The sequence below is a fragment of the Condylura cristata genome, unplaced genomic scaffold (genome assembly GCF_000260355.1).
Source record: "Condylura cristata isolate star-nosed mole 26May11 unplaced genomic scaffold, ConCri1.0 scaffold00021, whole genome shotgun sequence".
Classification (NCBI taxonomy): Eukaryota; Metazoa; Chordata; class Mammalia; order Eulipotyphla; family Talpidae; genus Condylura; species Condylura cristata.
This window is the reverse complement of record NW_004567122.1, coordinates 9,470,792-9,486,873: the sequence shown is the minus strand read 5'-3', so window position 1 is coordinate 9,486,873 and position 16,082 is coordinate 9,470,792. Positions and strand designations below refer to the sequence as shown.

Below are 16,082 nucleotides of genomic sequence, written 5' to 3'. Positions count from 1 at the left end.
TAAAAGGGAAGAGGATGCAGCTCAGCTCACCCCAGGCAGGTACAGGTGTGTTGCTAGATTCCGAACAACATCTTCGGTCAGGTCTGATTGCTCAGAATCCCAGACTAAACCAATCGTAACAATCTCTGGGCAATTCATTAAAACACGGCGGATTTTTATAAATTGGCCACAGTTACTCTAAAGAAAAACACAGAAAGCAAGTTTAAAATTATCACAACAAATCACTGATAATGTTCCTTATGCAATTCATATCATGCAATAAGCTTAATATGTAACATAACTTTATTTCTTCAGTGTACCAAAACAGACTCCTTACAAATTACTGTCTTATTGATTAAAAAGGATATTTATTTCTAAACAATTTTTTTGCATTTATAAATCTGTTAAGATAAAAAGTCAAACCAAAGAAACCCTAGAAGTCCTTAACATACATGAGAAAAGAATGATGTTTTATCTTTAAAAAAAGTCTCTTTAATTAAATCTTATTTTTATAATTAAAAAAAAATTATCATATATGCTACCTTAAATTCTTCAAATAACTTTTAACATTTCTTTAAAGAAATGGTGAGCTAAATAGCTCATAAAGTGAATTTTGGTACCTAAATAGTAACCTACAGTTAACCTAAAACAACACTGAAAAATTCTTAAAACTAATTGCACATATAAGTAATCTTTATATGATAACTTCTGCATGTCTACTTTCAAATTTGCAAACACAGAAGCAATTGTAGAATACTCTAAATTGTACTTACAGGACATTTCCTAAAATCATCGGCTGTATTTGCTGCCTGCAGCAATTCCGCGAACATTTCAGGTTTAAAACGTTCGTGCCTTTCCACCATTCTTTCAATTTCATTGCTACAAAAGAAAAAGCAAGCAGTCCCAAATCTGTCATATGCACCCATAAAGGACCTACTACATTAAACGAAAGTTCTAGATTGTCATATAGATGTGATCATTTTCTCATGTTAAAACATGATTTTATCTGAAAAATTTAACTACAAACTTGTAGCAAGTGACAAATTGTGAAACTTGGCATGAGTATAATGAAAAAAAAATTTTTCACAGTCAAATAACATGAAAGAACAGCACTGCTTGGAGCCACACAGACAACATCAGGTGTGCCACCTGAAAGCAGTTCTAGGCGGCTGTTTCTTTTACATTATGACTTGACAACTACAGACAACGCATTTTAGGATTTGGGGAATAGTAAATAAGCATTGGCTTCGAATCAAAGCCACTAGGTGCTCTCACCCCAGGCAACAGAGTCTTTGAAGCTTTGAACTCAGTCATTGACTTTTTCCCTATGAGAAGTCCTAGATGGCTTCTTCTCTAAAACAAAGCTAATTCACCCACACTGAAACTCTGCTGTTTGCAGCCACCTGTCAAGGACCACAGACACACCTTCTGCATAAAGTACTATCGTTTCTCCAGCAGCACCTGCTGCTTCACCTTGCATTTCAACCTTGCATTCTGATGTGATGTAGATGGTTTCTTTCCTTAAGCTTCACGAACCAACATCTGCTAGGTTCACACTTTTCTTCAGCTCCCTCAGCCCTCTCAACCACTACAGAATTGAGTTAGGGTCTCACTGTGTATAGGTGTCAGCTTAAAGGAATGTTGTGACTCATCTGTTCTATCCAGACCACGATACGGAGATATCAGTAAGGCTGTTTTACTTTCTTATTTCATGTGTTCACTAAAGTCACATACTTGAAATTTCCTTTAATAACTTTTTCTTTGCATTCACAACTTGGTGAAGTTATTTGGTACAAGAAACCTAGCTCTTGGCCTGTCTTGACTAAGACAGGTCCCCCCCACCCACCACCACCACCATTAAGTCTAATCATTTAGAACATCTGATTTCAAGTGAGTGAAATACAACTCTTTCTACCATTTGAATGCTTTGAGCACGCCATGTGGTTATTAATTGGTCAAATTTCAAAACTGCTGTTCATCAGGCCCAAGGACAAAGAGAGAAAAAGGGAAGCAGCTGGTCAGTGGAGCAGTTTAGGACACCCACATTTATTAAATTCACTGTCCCATGTGGATATAATCAGTGGCACCCCCAAACCATTATAATATTAGCGTTAGAGATGATGGACCACATACCATGAGATAAAATAATAATTTGAAGTACTATAAGAATTACCAAAATGTGACACAGAGACCAGAAGTGAGCACATGCTGTTAGAAAAATAGCACCCATCGACTTGCCTGAAATTTCAGTTTGTAAAGAACATGTTATCTGTGAAGCCCAGCAAGGTATGCCATGCAGCTCTGTGGCTAAGTCCAACACCCAGCTGAGACAGACGTCACTGAGCATCTCTGATGGTGGCATACTTAGTTTCATACAGAAATTAGAAATCCACGTATGTTATGGTTTGTAAAATAAATGCCCTACGTGCTACTATCTTTGGCTGTTATATTTCAGTGGGTTCTTACCAGAGGGCTGTCGTAGAAATGTACCGCACAAACTCTGTGAAGGGCAGAGGGTCTGACGAAGCACCGCAGCTGCGACACACACGCTGCAGGTAAAATGTAGGTTTAGCTCATCAGTCATAAAACGTCAACAGAGTAGCTAACGAGACAGTTAAGCATCTCACCTGCTCATACAGAGTCATAGCAAACTTCTGGTGCGTGATACAAGATTTAGAGGTGCACATGTCAGCATCTCTGCTTGGCACTATGTGAAAATGAATCCTCTCCAATATGTTTTCCTAATTTAAAAAATTACAAAGTAATCTGAGGATCTTGCAGAGAACATTACAAAATACAACGCTCTTTTAACTTCACAAGTCTGAGAATTTTTTTAGAGATTTTTCCAAAGTCTAATCAGCTTTTCAGCTTTCCTTCTTTGCCCCCCCATCACACCCCTTTCACCCTCCCTCTTAACTTCAGCAGTCTCACTTTATCAATATCCACTCGTCTTGACAAGAATCATCTACAATGCAAATGTCCAGTGTTTGTCTTTGACTTGCTTTAACTACACATAATTCCTTCAAATGCCTTTAATTTCGCTGTAAATGGCAATGCTTTGTCTTTGTATATGGCTGAATAATATTCCATTGTGTGGATAAACCACATCCCCTAGATTCTTTCTCTATCACTGGGCCCTGCGGTTATTTTCCAAGAGCTAGCTATTGCAAAGGAAGGCCACAATAAACAGTACAGCACAGTACAGACAGCCAAAAGTGGGGCTGCTAGGTCACACAGTGTTTCCAGTTTTTGTTTTTTAAGGTAAACCCAGACTGCTCCCGCCACGGCTGTGCCAGTTTACGCTCGCTCCAAAGCGTCCCGGGATTCCTTTCTCCGCATCCCCTCCAGCACTCGCTGTTAGGGTCTCACTGACACGCGCTGCTCCCAGGTTGGGGGGACAGCCTGACGTGCGTCTCCCTTACTAGAAGCAATGAGGAACCCTTGTCCGTGGGTCTGCTGGCCTTCTGGACACTCTCATTGGTGAGCTGTCTGTTCAGCTCTGCTGCCCAGTTATTACTCTATTTTTCTTTTAGTCAACACTTTAAACATTGTTTATTCACCTTTTGTAGCACTAGCTTTAACAGTTCTTTTTCTAAAAGGAGCACTAGAGTGTGACTTGTTACTTTAACAATGATTTTTAAAATAATTTTAAAATCAATTTATGATGACAAACACCTGGAATTTAATCTTAGAAAAGATAATTTTTTATGTTCCCAGCATTTACATAGTGAGAAAAAGAAACAATGTTTTTAAAATCCTTCTTAAATCATCCTGATAGTCTATACAACTTATATCAAAGTATCAATGGTAAAGGCTCAGAAAATTTGTTAACTCCCCCAATGTAAGGAATCTGCAACAAATTCCATATGAAAGTTCATATTTATGATGCAGATAAACAAGGAGTATATATGTATTTCCTAAAGAAAATAGCCCTTAATTTTACCAAAGCTTAACCAAGGACAGTTAAAACTCCTCAGACCAAGGACAGTTAAAACCACCCAACCAGTTAAGCGTGAAATTCTAGGTACTCTATGAATTATACTACCTATTAGTACATTTCATTTAAGTAAAAGTAAAACTATAAAAATCAACATTGTACATAATATTTTCATTTATGCATATTTATGCTTGTAAAAAATATGAAGAGCATATTTCATGACTTTGTGCTCATCTTGACATATTTTAATCAACCTGCCCAGTTTGCTAAGCACTGCATTAGTGAAGGATCCTTCCACCACGATCTACAGAAACAGTAATAAATGTGCATTAAAAAAAAATGATTGCCTATGGTGATGGCGCATGGGTGATTTGGTGATGGGAAGCCCACAAGGATTACAACTGAGATGGAAAAAGGCACAAAATGATGTAAAAATAAACGATTATATTATTTTTTAAAAAATGATCGCATGTAGATGTCAAATGAATTCTACACAAAGTAAAATCTATAGGAATTCAGACAATGGTTGGGATGGTTTGGTCACACATTATCTCAACAGTGTGATTCAGGGGAATGCTTAACCAAATGACCAATTGGGAAACGTTTGGCTCTTCTGACTATGACCGAAGGCTGTGAGAGCAGGAATTTAAAGGATGTGTTTAAGAAAGTATAGGATCATCTCACTGGAGGGAAAATTCAGAAGAGAAGCCAGGTGACAGCTGAAGTTTAACTGTAAAGAGCCTTCAATGTCAGAACAGAGTATGACTTGAACAGAATATTTGAAGACAAGCCCTCTTCTGGAGAAACAAATCTTGTGGCACTAAAAACTAGACTATAAGCAGACAAGCTGAAACAACACCAGTAGGGAGGCTTAAACAATACTTAGATGCCTGAACTAGAAGAGTTGATCACAGGAAAGTAAAGTAGCAATGAAAACCTTCAAAGGGATTCCCAATGCTAGAATTCACAAAATTTGCTGATGTTTGAGGATCTAGGAGAAGAAATGGTTCCACATCTGAAATACAGGTGACACTTATATTATTGAAACATTGAATAATTAATATACACACTTTAGAAGATGTATAGATAGGATTCTGATCATGAGAACGTTCCACTTATTAATATGATGGTAACGCAGCCTCAGAACATCAGCCTCACTCACACTCTCGACCTGGAGGGAGGTACACGTCACAGCTGCTGCCCTCAATAGCCGCACGCCAAGACCCTATTCTCTTTCAAACAGAATCACGGCATGAAAAGGAAAATGTTACTGCTGGGAGAGGAGTGTGCTGTACACATAAACCTGTGATGGCAGAAAACTGGCTAAGTGGTACAACTTACATTTAATAAGCCTTTTTTCTAATAAATAGATTTTAAAATACTCTAGTAGCTGGCCAAATAGTCAATAAAAATTAGAGCAGAACAAATAACCAAAGAAGTCACACACAACACAGATGAGTTAAACAGCACTGCCAAGGGAGACAGCATTCACTACCCAGATCAGTACTTTACCACTGCTAAACACTCTCATTGCATTATTCTCAAAATTGGCATCATTTAAGGAATAAAAAACATTGTCCACACTCAAAGGTTGCCAGAAAGACTTACAAAGCATTCGGCGGCATCATCCATCAGACCAAGCTGAAATCGCTGCTCATCCTTGAAGCTTTCCGCAAGAGCATGCCTGATGTTATCGGAGGGAAGGGCTTTTTCTCGGCTGTGCTGAAACTGTGCAAATATTGTCTAGGAACCAAGAAACACATTGAGAAGTTCAACACTAACTTAAATAAGTTCATGACAACACAATGAAACTGAAAATAGTAAAGTCAAAGACTAATACAAAACAGTCTAAAATTGCTCTAAAATTCTGTTAAAAAGCTTTTGTACCAGTAATGTGCAAAAATGGTGCAACTACTTCTAAATAAGATGATGTGGTGTACAAGAAATAAGTGCAAAGTTTTTGGGCTCCATCCACAGAGATTCCAACTGAGTAAGCCTGAGGTGGGGCCCATTCAACTAATTCCCCTTGATTCTGATGCAGGCTGTTTAAGGAAGGGTTCTGAGGTGAGTGGCTTTAAATCTAAACACATGCAGTAAGAATTAAAATTACTTTAGCCAAAAGTAAATATATAATTGCATAAAAATCAGTACAAACTACTAGTAAAAAAAAAATGTTAAAGCAGTCTTAGTGAACTTTTGTAATTTCCTGTTTCTAGTAGGGTCTTAAGTAAAGCTCAAAAAAACTGCAAACTGATTTAAAAACAAAAATAATATAATCTCAAAGAAATTATAATTTCTCACCATTTTTAAATTTTGTTTTTGGAAATGAAAATGTACATTTAGTAAGAAGAATCATAGAAAAGATGATTACTTTTAATTAATTTTTTTTTCCATTTATCAATTTTCCTCAGAGAATACTTTCTAGCCTAGGCCTAAGAAACAGCTACATTCAACACATACAACTATAAGCTGTATGTTTCTCTCTCTTTACTAAATTATACAAAAAAAGTTTTATTACTAAGTTCTAGTTCTGTGACAAACTTCTTTAGAGTGGGGAAAGTGGAGAGGGAAAAAATGCTGACAAACTATCAAATGAGGATCAGTAATACTAAATTCTGTATTATCACAAGGGGTCAGGTCATTCCCCGCCAAAAACTGTTTGAAGATCAACATATGACAGACTAGGAAAACATTTCAAGGGTCAGTCCCACTACTGAAAAACTAAAACAAAAACATAATTTACAGATCCATATTTAAAAATAAAAATTCAAATGTTAACGGGTATCCAGAACTATAAAAATTTCAGCTATAGTTACAAATAATGTGAAAAAATTTTTGATGTCATCTTGTTTAGTTAATTGTTTCAGATGTTTAAGGTATTAATCCTATGCCAGACAGTCTCTTATTTGATATCGACAATTGTTGGGGTGAAATGAACACTTTTGGACCTCCTGAATAAACTCCACAAATGAGTTTTATGGATCCCACCCCAGATCAAAGAGATCCAAGATGCCAAGGACTACAAATCCCATAATGTCATCACTGCCAAAGGGAGGTTTGCTGGGAACTGAGGGTGGAGTTAAGCAGCCAGGCTGGGTAAATGACCAGACGTGTGGGTCTTGGGGGTCCTTGGTTCTTCACAGCTGTCAGCGTGCTGTTGGGGTTCAGTTCAGCAGAACTGGTAGGATGAATTCACCAATTTATCTGTCTCTTTATTTCCCTGAGTTATTCATTTCTTCATTTCTCCTTTTTTCTTTTCCCCTTTACTACACTTCTTGCGTGCGCCTGTGGTGGAGTCTCACTGGAAGTTCCTTTTAAGCACCCTGTAAGGACCCACAGTCAGGCCAACCCATTTCACATTGAGGTTGCCCTGTAACAGTTTTGGACTGTAAGTATATATACAAGGTACGCTTCTATGCTGCAAAACAAAGACCCTGTCTTTGTGGAGCATATATTCTAGTTGTAATGGGGAGAAGGCAAAAAAGTAATAGAGAACACGTCAGAAAGTAGCAATTATACAAAAGGAAAAGAAGAAGATATAAAATGAGGAAAATGAAGTAATGTAATAGGAATAAGGATTGTAGGGATAGGGTGGTGGCAAGGAGCTTACCTTTTACCTAGAGTAGTCAAGGAAGGTCTCACTGATGGAAAAGTGACATTGAGGAGAGGCATAAAGGAAATAAGGGTGTTAGACACAAGAACAACTGGAAGAAAACATTCTAGACAAAGGGATTACGATGAAAGCATGGACCTGGAAGTCAGCTCTGAGAAACTGCAAGGGGCCAGTCCAAAGTGCAGTGTGCATCAGTGGGTATCTGGGCATGTGGGCGCTTTGGCTGGGATGAAGCCAGCGGGAGGAAGAAGCAGATAATTGTGAGTTATGAAAGATTTGGGCTTGGAAACTTAATTTACCATTAGACAAAACATTCAAAGTTTACTGGGTGGGAACAAAATGTAATATTCTAATCTAATCTAAGTTCACTCTTTATCCCCAAACGATAACCCCATTTGATTGTGTATGGCTATTCTCTTCTCAAAAAGGAGAACATAAAATTGTCTCCTTTGAAAATTTCTTCAAACAATCTTCTCAGGAACATAAAGAAAATAAAGCATGAAAATGTACATTTATTTTTCTATATACGGGTGTGTGTATATGTGTTAAATATATTCAATTGGCTCTAGCATTCATTTCTAGGAATATGTTAGTAAAATCAAGTGACTGGGCAAAAGTTTCAGTGACAGCAATGAGTTGCTAATACATCCTGGACCCCCCCCCCTTCCACACTTCTTTTTGCCACTGTTGTCCTTCACTTATTCTCAAACTGTGAAAGATATGGACATGTCCAAGCATTTTATCTACTTAAAACAGATTCTATGCCTCCCCAAATCACTCGAGAGAAGGCTACTTAATCTGTGCTCCTGTTTCAGTTATTTAGTGCTCTGTAATTCACCACCCAGCCCTTAGTTAAAATAAGCACTGATACTGCTTTTGGTAACAAATGGGCAGTGAGTTACCCAGGGCAGCTTGGCTTCCTCACAGCACGGCAGCATCCCTGAGAGACAGCTCAGTGGAAGGAACACAGAACTTTAGTGGAAATGATCATGAAGCTCTCCACATCTGTAATTAAGGAATTGCACTCCGCTTTTGATAGGAAGAGCGCAACAGCATCCGCGGACAAATCATTTTAAAGCCGCCACACCTCAGCGCCGAGCTCATGGTCTACTCTCTTCCGCCATCAGCTTCTGCTCCCTGAAGCCCATCCCACCTGTTACCCTGAACATGTCACCCACTCTGTCACCTCAGTGGCCTCAAATTGCTGCCCAGAATGCTCTGGTCCACTCCACTTCCTTTTAGGTCTTATTTCAAATGTTCCTTCTCTGTCAGGCTTTCTTGGCCTGAACACTATTTATTTTCCCTGACTTACCCCCTCTCCTTGGCCCATACTCTGCATTCTGCTTACTTATTGTCTCCTCCCATACAAGGATATATGCTCCATGAGTTAAAGCATTTTCATCAGTTTAGCTCACTGCTGTGTCCTTTAGTATCCAGAATTTAATAGTAGCTCCAAAGAACACTTGTTATAATGATAATTATATGAAATTAATGAACAATGTAGCATTCCTAACAATGTCATACTAATTGTTAACTTTAACTCTTTATATATAAGTGAAAAATAAAACCACAAATCAGAGTAAGTCACACTTTAAGAATTCATCTCTAAAAGTAAGTAACTTGGCAATGAACTTTAATTTCAATTAAACTAACCCAACATGTGTCAAAAAAATTAAATTGGGGGGAGCAATTGCCAGTAATTTTTCATAACTATCAAAAGGTTACCTTCAATGCACAAAATATGCAAGCATCTCCCTGACAAACATGTCCAGTCAGAACCCGCAAGCTTCGTCGGAATATATCCAATTGCCATAAAACCTAGAAAGCAGGGAGATATGATGAAAGAAACACAGTAACATTGTTTTCATTGATAAAATTTTACAATTTGTCTTTTACAAATTTAAAAAAATCTACAATTTGTCAAGTCGTAGAAGCTAATAACTTCTAATCACTTGCATATAGTCATACATGCATCACTGCTAAAAATAACAGCAAGAGAAAAACTGCTATATATTTCATGCTCAGACAAAAGATGGTTTGGAAGATAATTCCTATTGAATTACATATAAAAAGTTCGTTGGGCATAGCAAGTAAAAAACTAACTCCTCAGTTAAAAAATTTATTTGAAAAGGAAATATGGGTTACTGAATGGAGAACTTGGCAGACATAAAAGAGGAAGTGATTATAAATACTTGGAACCAACTGGAATTTAGAAAGGAAATATAATTGGCACTACAGACCAGGGTGTACCAAATAGGGGTTAGTACAACATGGCAAGAAAAAAGAGTGAGCAGAAGCCTGCTAGTCAATGGATCCCGACTGAAGGGGGATCTGTGTGGCCATGGAGATACAAGTTAGTAAAAATAATAGGTGCATATTTCAATCATATTTGCTGCAGTGGTTCTATACATCATGTCCTAATAAAAGACAAAAACAAAATAACCCCTCCAAAAAAAGAAGTAATTATTGAAATACCTCAGTTCAGAACTAAACCATTCTGGAAACCTGAAGTCTAAACAATGTGGATAATAACAGGCCTGCCTCAAAGAGTTCTTGTGAGGATGAAATAACACAGAGTAATATATAAACTGCTTGATGCAGTGCTCAACACAAAGCATGACAGCTGCTCTTTGCTACTGCAATTACTATTACAACCACAAAAATAAGACCTTCAACTTTCTCTATATCTGTCAGTCATTTCTCCAAATGATGTAACTAAGGTCTCTCATTTCTCCCAATGAAAAGACAAAGGTTAGTTAAGAAAATGATTTAACAAGTTTCCTCTAATTTCATTTACCCAGTAACTAAAGGTCACTGTAGAATTTGCTTTTTCATAAAGCATGAGTAACAGAATGCATTTATCTATTGCAAATAATTCAGAATTTTGCAAAAACACTTGGAAATGTTTACTGACTTCCTCACATATCATAACCTCACATACCATATATCACTCTGTCTGTGGTGAATCCTCGCAAACCACCTCCCCCGCCCCCACACCACACTTCTGACGCACCAGAAGTTCTATGCAAAAATAAATAAAATTAGCGAAAATCTTACAATAAAGGGGTAATTCTTTAAAAATAAATAAATAAAATGGATGTACAGTACAATCCAGCAATTCCACTCCTAGGTATCTCCCACGGAATAAAAAATACCAACTTGCAGGTATAGATGCAACTGAAGTGCAATTTACAGTAAAGCAAGCTATGGAAACAACCTCAGTGCCGACAGTCAGGGCCCAAGGCCAGTGAATTAAGAAGATGCAGTATATATACACAAGGGCGTACCACACAACTATTACAGAAAGATGAAATCCTGCCAGATGCAACACGGACAGGATTATCCAAAGTGAAGCAAGTGAGAAGGAGACAGACAAGCACTGAACAATTTCCCTCTGATATGGAATATAAAGAACAAAACAAAGGAACAGGCAAAACTAAACCAACACAAATGCTAGAAATTTGACTACTGAATCGTGTCAAAAGAAGGGGAAGAGTGGAAGATAGAAAGCAAAGGAGGGAAGGAGCCCCGTGGACTGTGGTGGGGGGCCACGGGGTGCCTCAGTGGTGGGGTGGTGGGGTAACATGCATCTGTGGCAGATGAGCCTGTATCCCAGAACCGCATATAGTGTTGTGAACCAATATACCTTAATACGGAATTAAAAAAGAAAATTACAGATTAACATCTGTCTTTTGTAAAAATAAAGCCAAGGTTTTCCACACCTGTTCTATTTGAATAGCATTTTTGTCCATGAGAAATGGCTTTGTGAATTAGAGTATATCATAGGCAAACTGAAACCTTGGAGGCCAACAGCTTGTCTTGAGTTGAACAGCTTGCGAGTTCAGGCAAGTGGCAGGGTGCAGCTGACTGCTCAGGAAAGAACTGCACAGTCCATGCACGAGATCGGCAGTAGGCCCTGTTTCCGGGACTCAGGTGAAGAAACTGCCTGAGGCCACAGACCAAATACCCAAAATACTAGAGAGCTCGAACAGCCCAAGATAGTGCCATTCCACAACAGCCAAAATGGAAAGGTGCATAATTCACAGAGCACTGGCTAAAGAAGGCAGTCCCAGTAGTAGGAAAAATAACCGTGCAATAAATATAGTTCTGGCAATACTTAACCAAATAAAATGATCAAACTCACTTCCCAATAAAATTAGATATTTTGATTTAATCAAATTCAGGAATATTTTAAGGAATATAAAAATAGCACCCAATAAGCTAATATTCAAATAACCTAACATTCAATCATAAATTATCAGGCATAGAAAGTAACATGAAAATATATTCCAGAACATGGAGCGTGGGGAGAATCAACTGAAATACCCAGAATGTGCACAAATGACAAAATTAGCAGACAAGTACAATAAAATAATTATAATTGAATTTCATACATTCAATAAGTTAGAGAAAAGATTAAATATATCATTCGATGTGAACGATTTTTTAAAAGACCCAAGTCAAATAGCCAAGATTTGCTGAATTTTAAAATTAAGCAAATAATTATGGTCTTACCTGTACAGCACTATTCAGGAAGCAGCTGTTTTGTCCTGGTTCATTGAACAAGCCTATGGTAGGAGCGAGGGATACCATGCTCCCATGGTAGACTTTTCCAAGATTGCCACCAGGTTTCCGTAAGAATTTTACCCACGCCATTTCCAAGTGACTTTGTTTGCATGAAAGCTAAGAATTACACATTTAAGTGAGATTTCTGATGATAAAACAGATGATGTCTTGGCCCGCCCACTTAAATTCACTGTAGTCTATGATGAGAACATAAGTATCCAAGTTCATATCTTTCCTGAGGCTGTGAAATTGGGAGGACTTTGTCAAGTAAAAATAAGATGCATAAATATTTATTTTGAAAGCTTAAAAAGAGTTATTTTAAAAAAGAGTAAGATTTTTGTATGTGCTAAAATATACAGGGCAATATAGTTTAAGGGGAAAAAGACTGTATGAAAACTGCCAAAAATAATGTCGATGAGCAAATCATTTTCTTTAAAGCACAAGCCACTTGTCTTGTAGGTTCAGAAAACAAATGACATGAAAAGATGCAGAACTGCCATCAGCATGATTCCTTCAATTGTTTCTTTGTGTCTAGTATGGAAAAAGAATCTCTTTCTCGGATGAAGTCATCAACAGTGATTCCATATTTCTTACCAGTAGGACCTCAAAGCAAATCTACAAAAGAAGAAAATATTTTTTAAATACTTTAAAAGCAAATCAAGTACATTCGTACTTTACTACTGGAAGACAAATACATAATTTAAAAAATAATAATAAAAAGGATTATAACAAATAACATTACAAAATATAAAAATAAAATTATAGTTCCTAATTATAATTCTTAAAATATCAACTACTTCTCCCTCAATATTTCAATGTTCATTTGGTGGTGACAAGAGACAATCATTATATAGAAAAAAAAATTAAATTAGATCTCAGGTCAATTTGCTATGAGCACTAAGTTGCTTTGTTTACTAAAACAAATTCATATGACAATAGAGAATCTATTGCTACATTACACAGAATCATATTTTCTTTCTAAGAATGTCAATATTACACAAATTGATATACACAACTACATAGGAAAAAACTCTGAACTGATCAAAAAACCTAGTGAATTAAAGTAAATTTCCACATGATTTAAGAACAAGTACTCCTGACTAAAACTACTTCGAAAGTTTTTAAGCTTAATTAAAAACAATCAAGTGTTGCTAGCAAAGTTTTGTTTAATCAATTACATTTCCTTCCTGTATTCATTCATTCAACAAACATTCATTGAGGCATGTGCTGTGCCAGGCACTGGAACTAACAACATAAAAAGGGAATGGCCGACAATGATATTTTGAAAACTAAATTGTAGAAGTTTTGTGCCGAGTATAACAATAAAACGACAAAAGGAAGGGCATGGAAAGTTTATATAACGTACAACAACATGGATGCTTTATTTAGCAGAAGGGAGAAAAAAGGGAGATGGGAAAGAAAGAACAGTAGTCCTTGGTTAAGATTTGGGCATTAAAGTCTGAGTAGACGTGAAGGAGTTTTATTTTCACCAAATAAAAAGTTGATGCAGGCCCTCCCTGGTGGCGCAGCGGGTTAAAGCACTGCACTAAGAAGCTAAAGCCACTTCTGCATGAGTTCGATCCCTGCCCCAGAGGTGACCCACATGGCGCAGCAGACCTCTCCTGACCCCCCCCCCCGCTGCTCCCCTCAGCAGTGTACTTTGTCTTAGGCCTGTTCTGCTCCCCACTCTGTCTGGTGAATCTTCTCACCGCCCCTGCACCTCTGGCCTGTACCTCAGTTCTGTATGTATAAATAATTAAATCTTTTTTAAAAAATAAAAAAAGAAAGTTGAGGCAGAATGGCACAGCTCAGCTCAACACCACTGATGAAATAGCCACTAATAGCAAAGCACAGAGGAATAAAGAAAAAAAGTGTTACTTACTAAAGAAAGTCAGAAGACTTGTTTGCAGGCCCACATAATACTTCATCACTAATTAGCTGTTTGATCTTAGATAAACTCATGATCCCATTTTGGTAAAATAAACTTGTGTGAAAAACAGATACGCTTTATATGATCATTGGTGTAAGGAGTGTGTGAGCTGTGTATGTGTGTAACTGAAATAAGGGTAGACAGACAGCTAAAAAATTGAAAGTGGAAAAATTATGTACAAAAATACACATCACATACATTAATTACATTTATGCATTATATAAGTTAAGTATGTAAATATACATGTGTATATAAAGTGAAGACAAAAAATGATATACCAAAAACATATAAATCAAAAGAAAATAATGTAGCAAATTTAGGATCAGATACAGTATATTTAATAGTGAATAGTGAGCTAAAAGTTAAATTTATAGAAAACTGAAAAAACTGCACACCAAATAATATGTTATTTTAGAGTGAGCCTATATATAACAAATTCAAAAATCAACTGAACATTTTAGGCTGCGTAGGAAACAGCAATAAATTCCAAAGATCAGTACCAGAAGGACTATGTTCACTGACTATAATATGAGATAGAAGTGAATGGCCAACTTAATAATCCTTTGGTTAAACAGAACAACATAAGCTCTATCTACATATAACCCTCCCAGTGCCGCAACCCCTGAGAAAGGACAGAAAGAGTTCCTCAAGAGAGGCAGTCCTTCACTGACAGCACCTACACGCACTGGAATACACACCCCACGGGCTTGTGATGGCCTCTGGAACGGCGGCTTGTCTGCAGCCCAAGCCCACAGTTCCCAGACCGCTCTGCTCCTGTCTCACTAGTCACAGAAGCCACAAGCCAGAACCTGGAGGACAGTTGAGGCAAGTTGGGATGCTCTGACTGAGCAGACTCCCCCTGGGCTCTGGCACCCAAAGCCCTATAGAAGCTTTGCCTCTTTGATCCCCACTGTCCAAGCTACCTACTGTCGGCACTAAATCTCCAGTCACCTAACAGGTTCAGAGGCTTCCTTCTACAGACACTCTGAGATCCAGGACAAACAACCTAGGATTATACCCTGCAACCTATAATCTTAATATAAAGCCAACACATCAAATTAAGAAAAGAAAGCTGTTTACCTTAGCCCATTAAAAACTACAAATGAAGACAGGAATATACTACAAATGAAACAAACAAACAAACAAACAAAAAACCAGAAACAAATCTAAATCTAAATCCAGCAGAACTAGGTAATTTACCTTAAGAAGAGTTTAAAGCAACAGTCCTAACTAAACTTGTTGAAATAAGAAAAACAGTAAACAAAATGAGAGCTAAACAAGAATAGGGAAAATATAAGAAAGCTTCAAGCAGGAATAATGGGCTTAAAGAATTCTATAAGTGAACTAAAATAAATAATACAGGGGCTCAACAGTAACATGAGGAAGCAGCTAATAGAATCAGCAAATTTGAACACACTTAGTGGAAAACACACAAACAGGCCAGCCAAAAGGAAAAGTGTTACATTGAATTTCATGGTATCAGTTCATGGGTGATGTGGCAGTGGGATACTCATGGGCACTACACCTGAGGGGAGAAATGAAATACTGTACAAAAAAATGAACATGTTTAAAAAAAAAAGAAAGAAAGCTTAGCTAAAACAAAACAGAACAAAAAAACTTTAAAATTAAAAATAAATAAAAATAAAATGAATGCAGGTAGACTAAGAGTCTGGTGGGATAAGACTAAGAGAACATAATACTAGGGCATTAGAGGAGTCCCAGAAAAGAGATGACAAAGACCAAGGGGCAGACATTTAATTTAAAGAAGTAACAGTTAACAGTTCCCCTACCTTGGGAAAGGAAACAGACATCCTCATCCAAGAGGCTCAAAGAGTTCCCAACAAACAAATACACCCCAAGACATATAAACTGCTAAAAACCTACTGACAAGGAAAGAATACTAAGTGCCAAAGAAAAATGTTAAAAATAAAGGAATCCGGTTCCTCCCTGGTGGTGCAGTGGGTTAAAGCACTGCACTGAGAATCTAAAGCCACTTCCACATGAGTTCGATCCCCGCCTGCCCCGGAGGTGACCACATGGCACAGCAGACCTCTCCT

The 16,082-nt window shown here is 37.4% G+C and overlaps 1 protein-coding gene across 3 annotated transcripts in view; it reads right to left on the bottom strand.

Moving 5' to 3' along the window:
- Positions 1–16,082, bottom strand: part of USP53 (ubiquitin specific peptidase 53) — a 42,580-nt gene that overhangs the window by 17,161 nt on the left and 9,337 nt on the right. For 2 of the 3 annotated variants that reach the window (XM_004686485.2, XM_012727847.1), the window contains exons 2-8: positions 12,045–12,710; positions 9,255–9,347; positions 5,525–5,659; positions 2,607–2,720; positions 2,446–2,528; positions 753–858; positions 31–177 (exon numbers count right to left, since the gene is read on the bottom strand). In XM_004686485.2, the coding sequence (XP_004686542.1) occupies positions 31–177; positions 753–858; positions 2,446–2,528; positions 2,607–2,720; positions 5,525–5,659; positions 9,255–9,347; positions 12,045–12,185 (819 nt within the window). In that variant the 5' untranslated portion in view covers positions 12,186–12,710. Of the gene's footprint in view, positions 1–30; positions 178–752; positions 859–2,445; positions 2,529–2,606; positions 2,721–5,524; positions 5,660–7,526; positions 7,558–9,254; positions 9,348–12,044; positions 12,711–16,082 lie in introns of those variants that run through there. The other variant, XM_012727848.1, reaches the window with a different exon arrangement.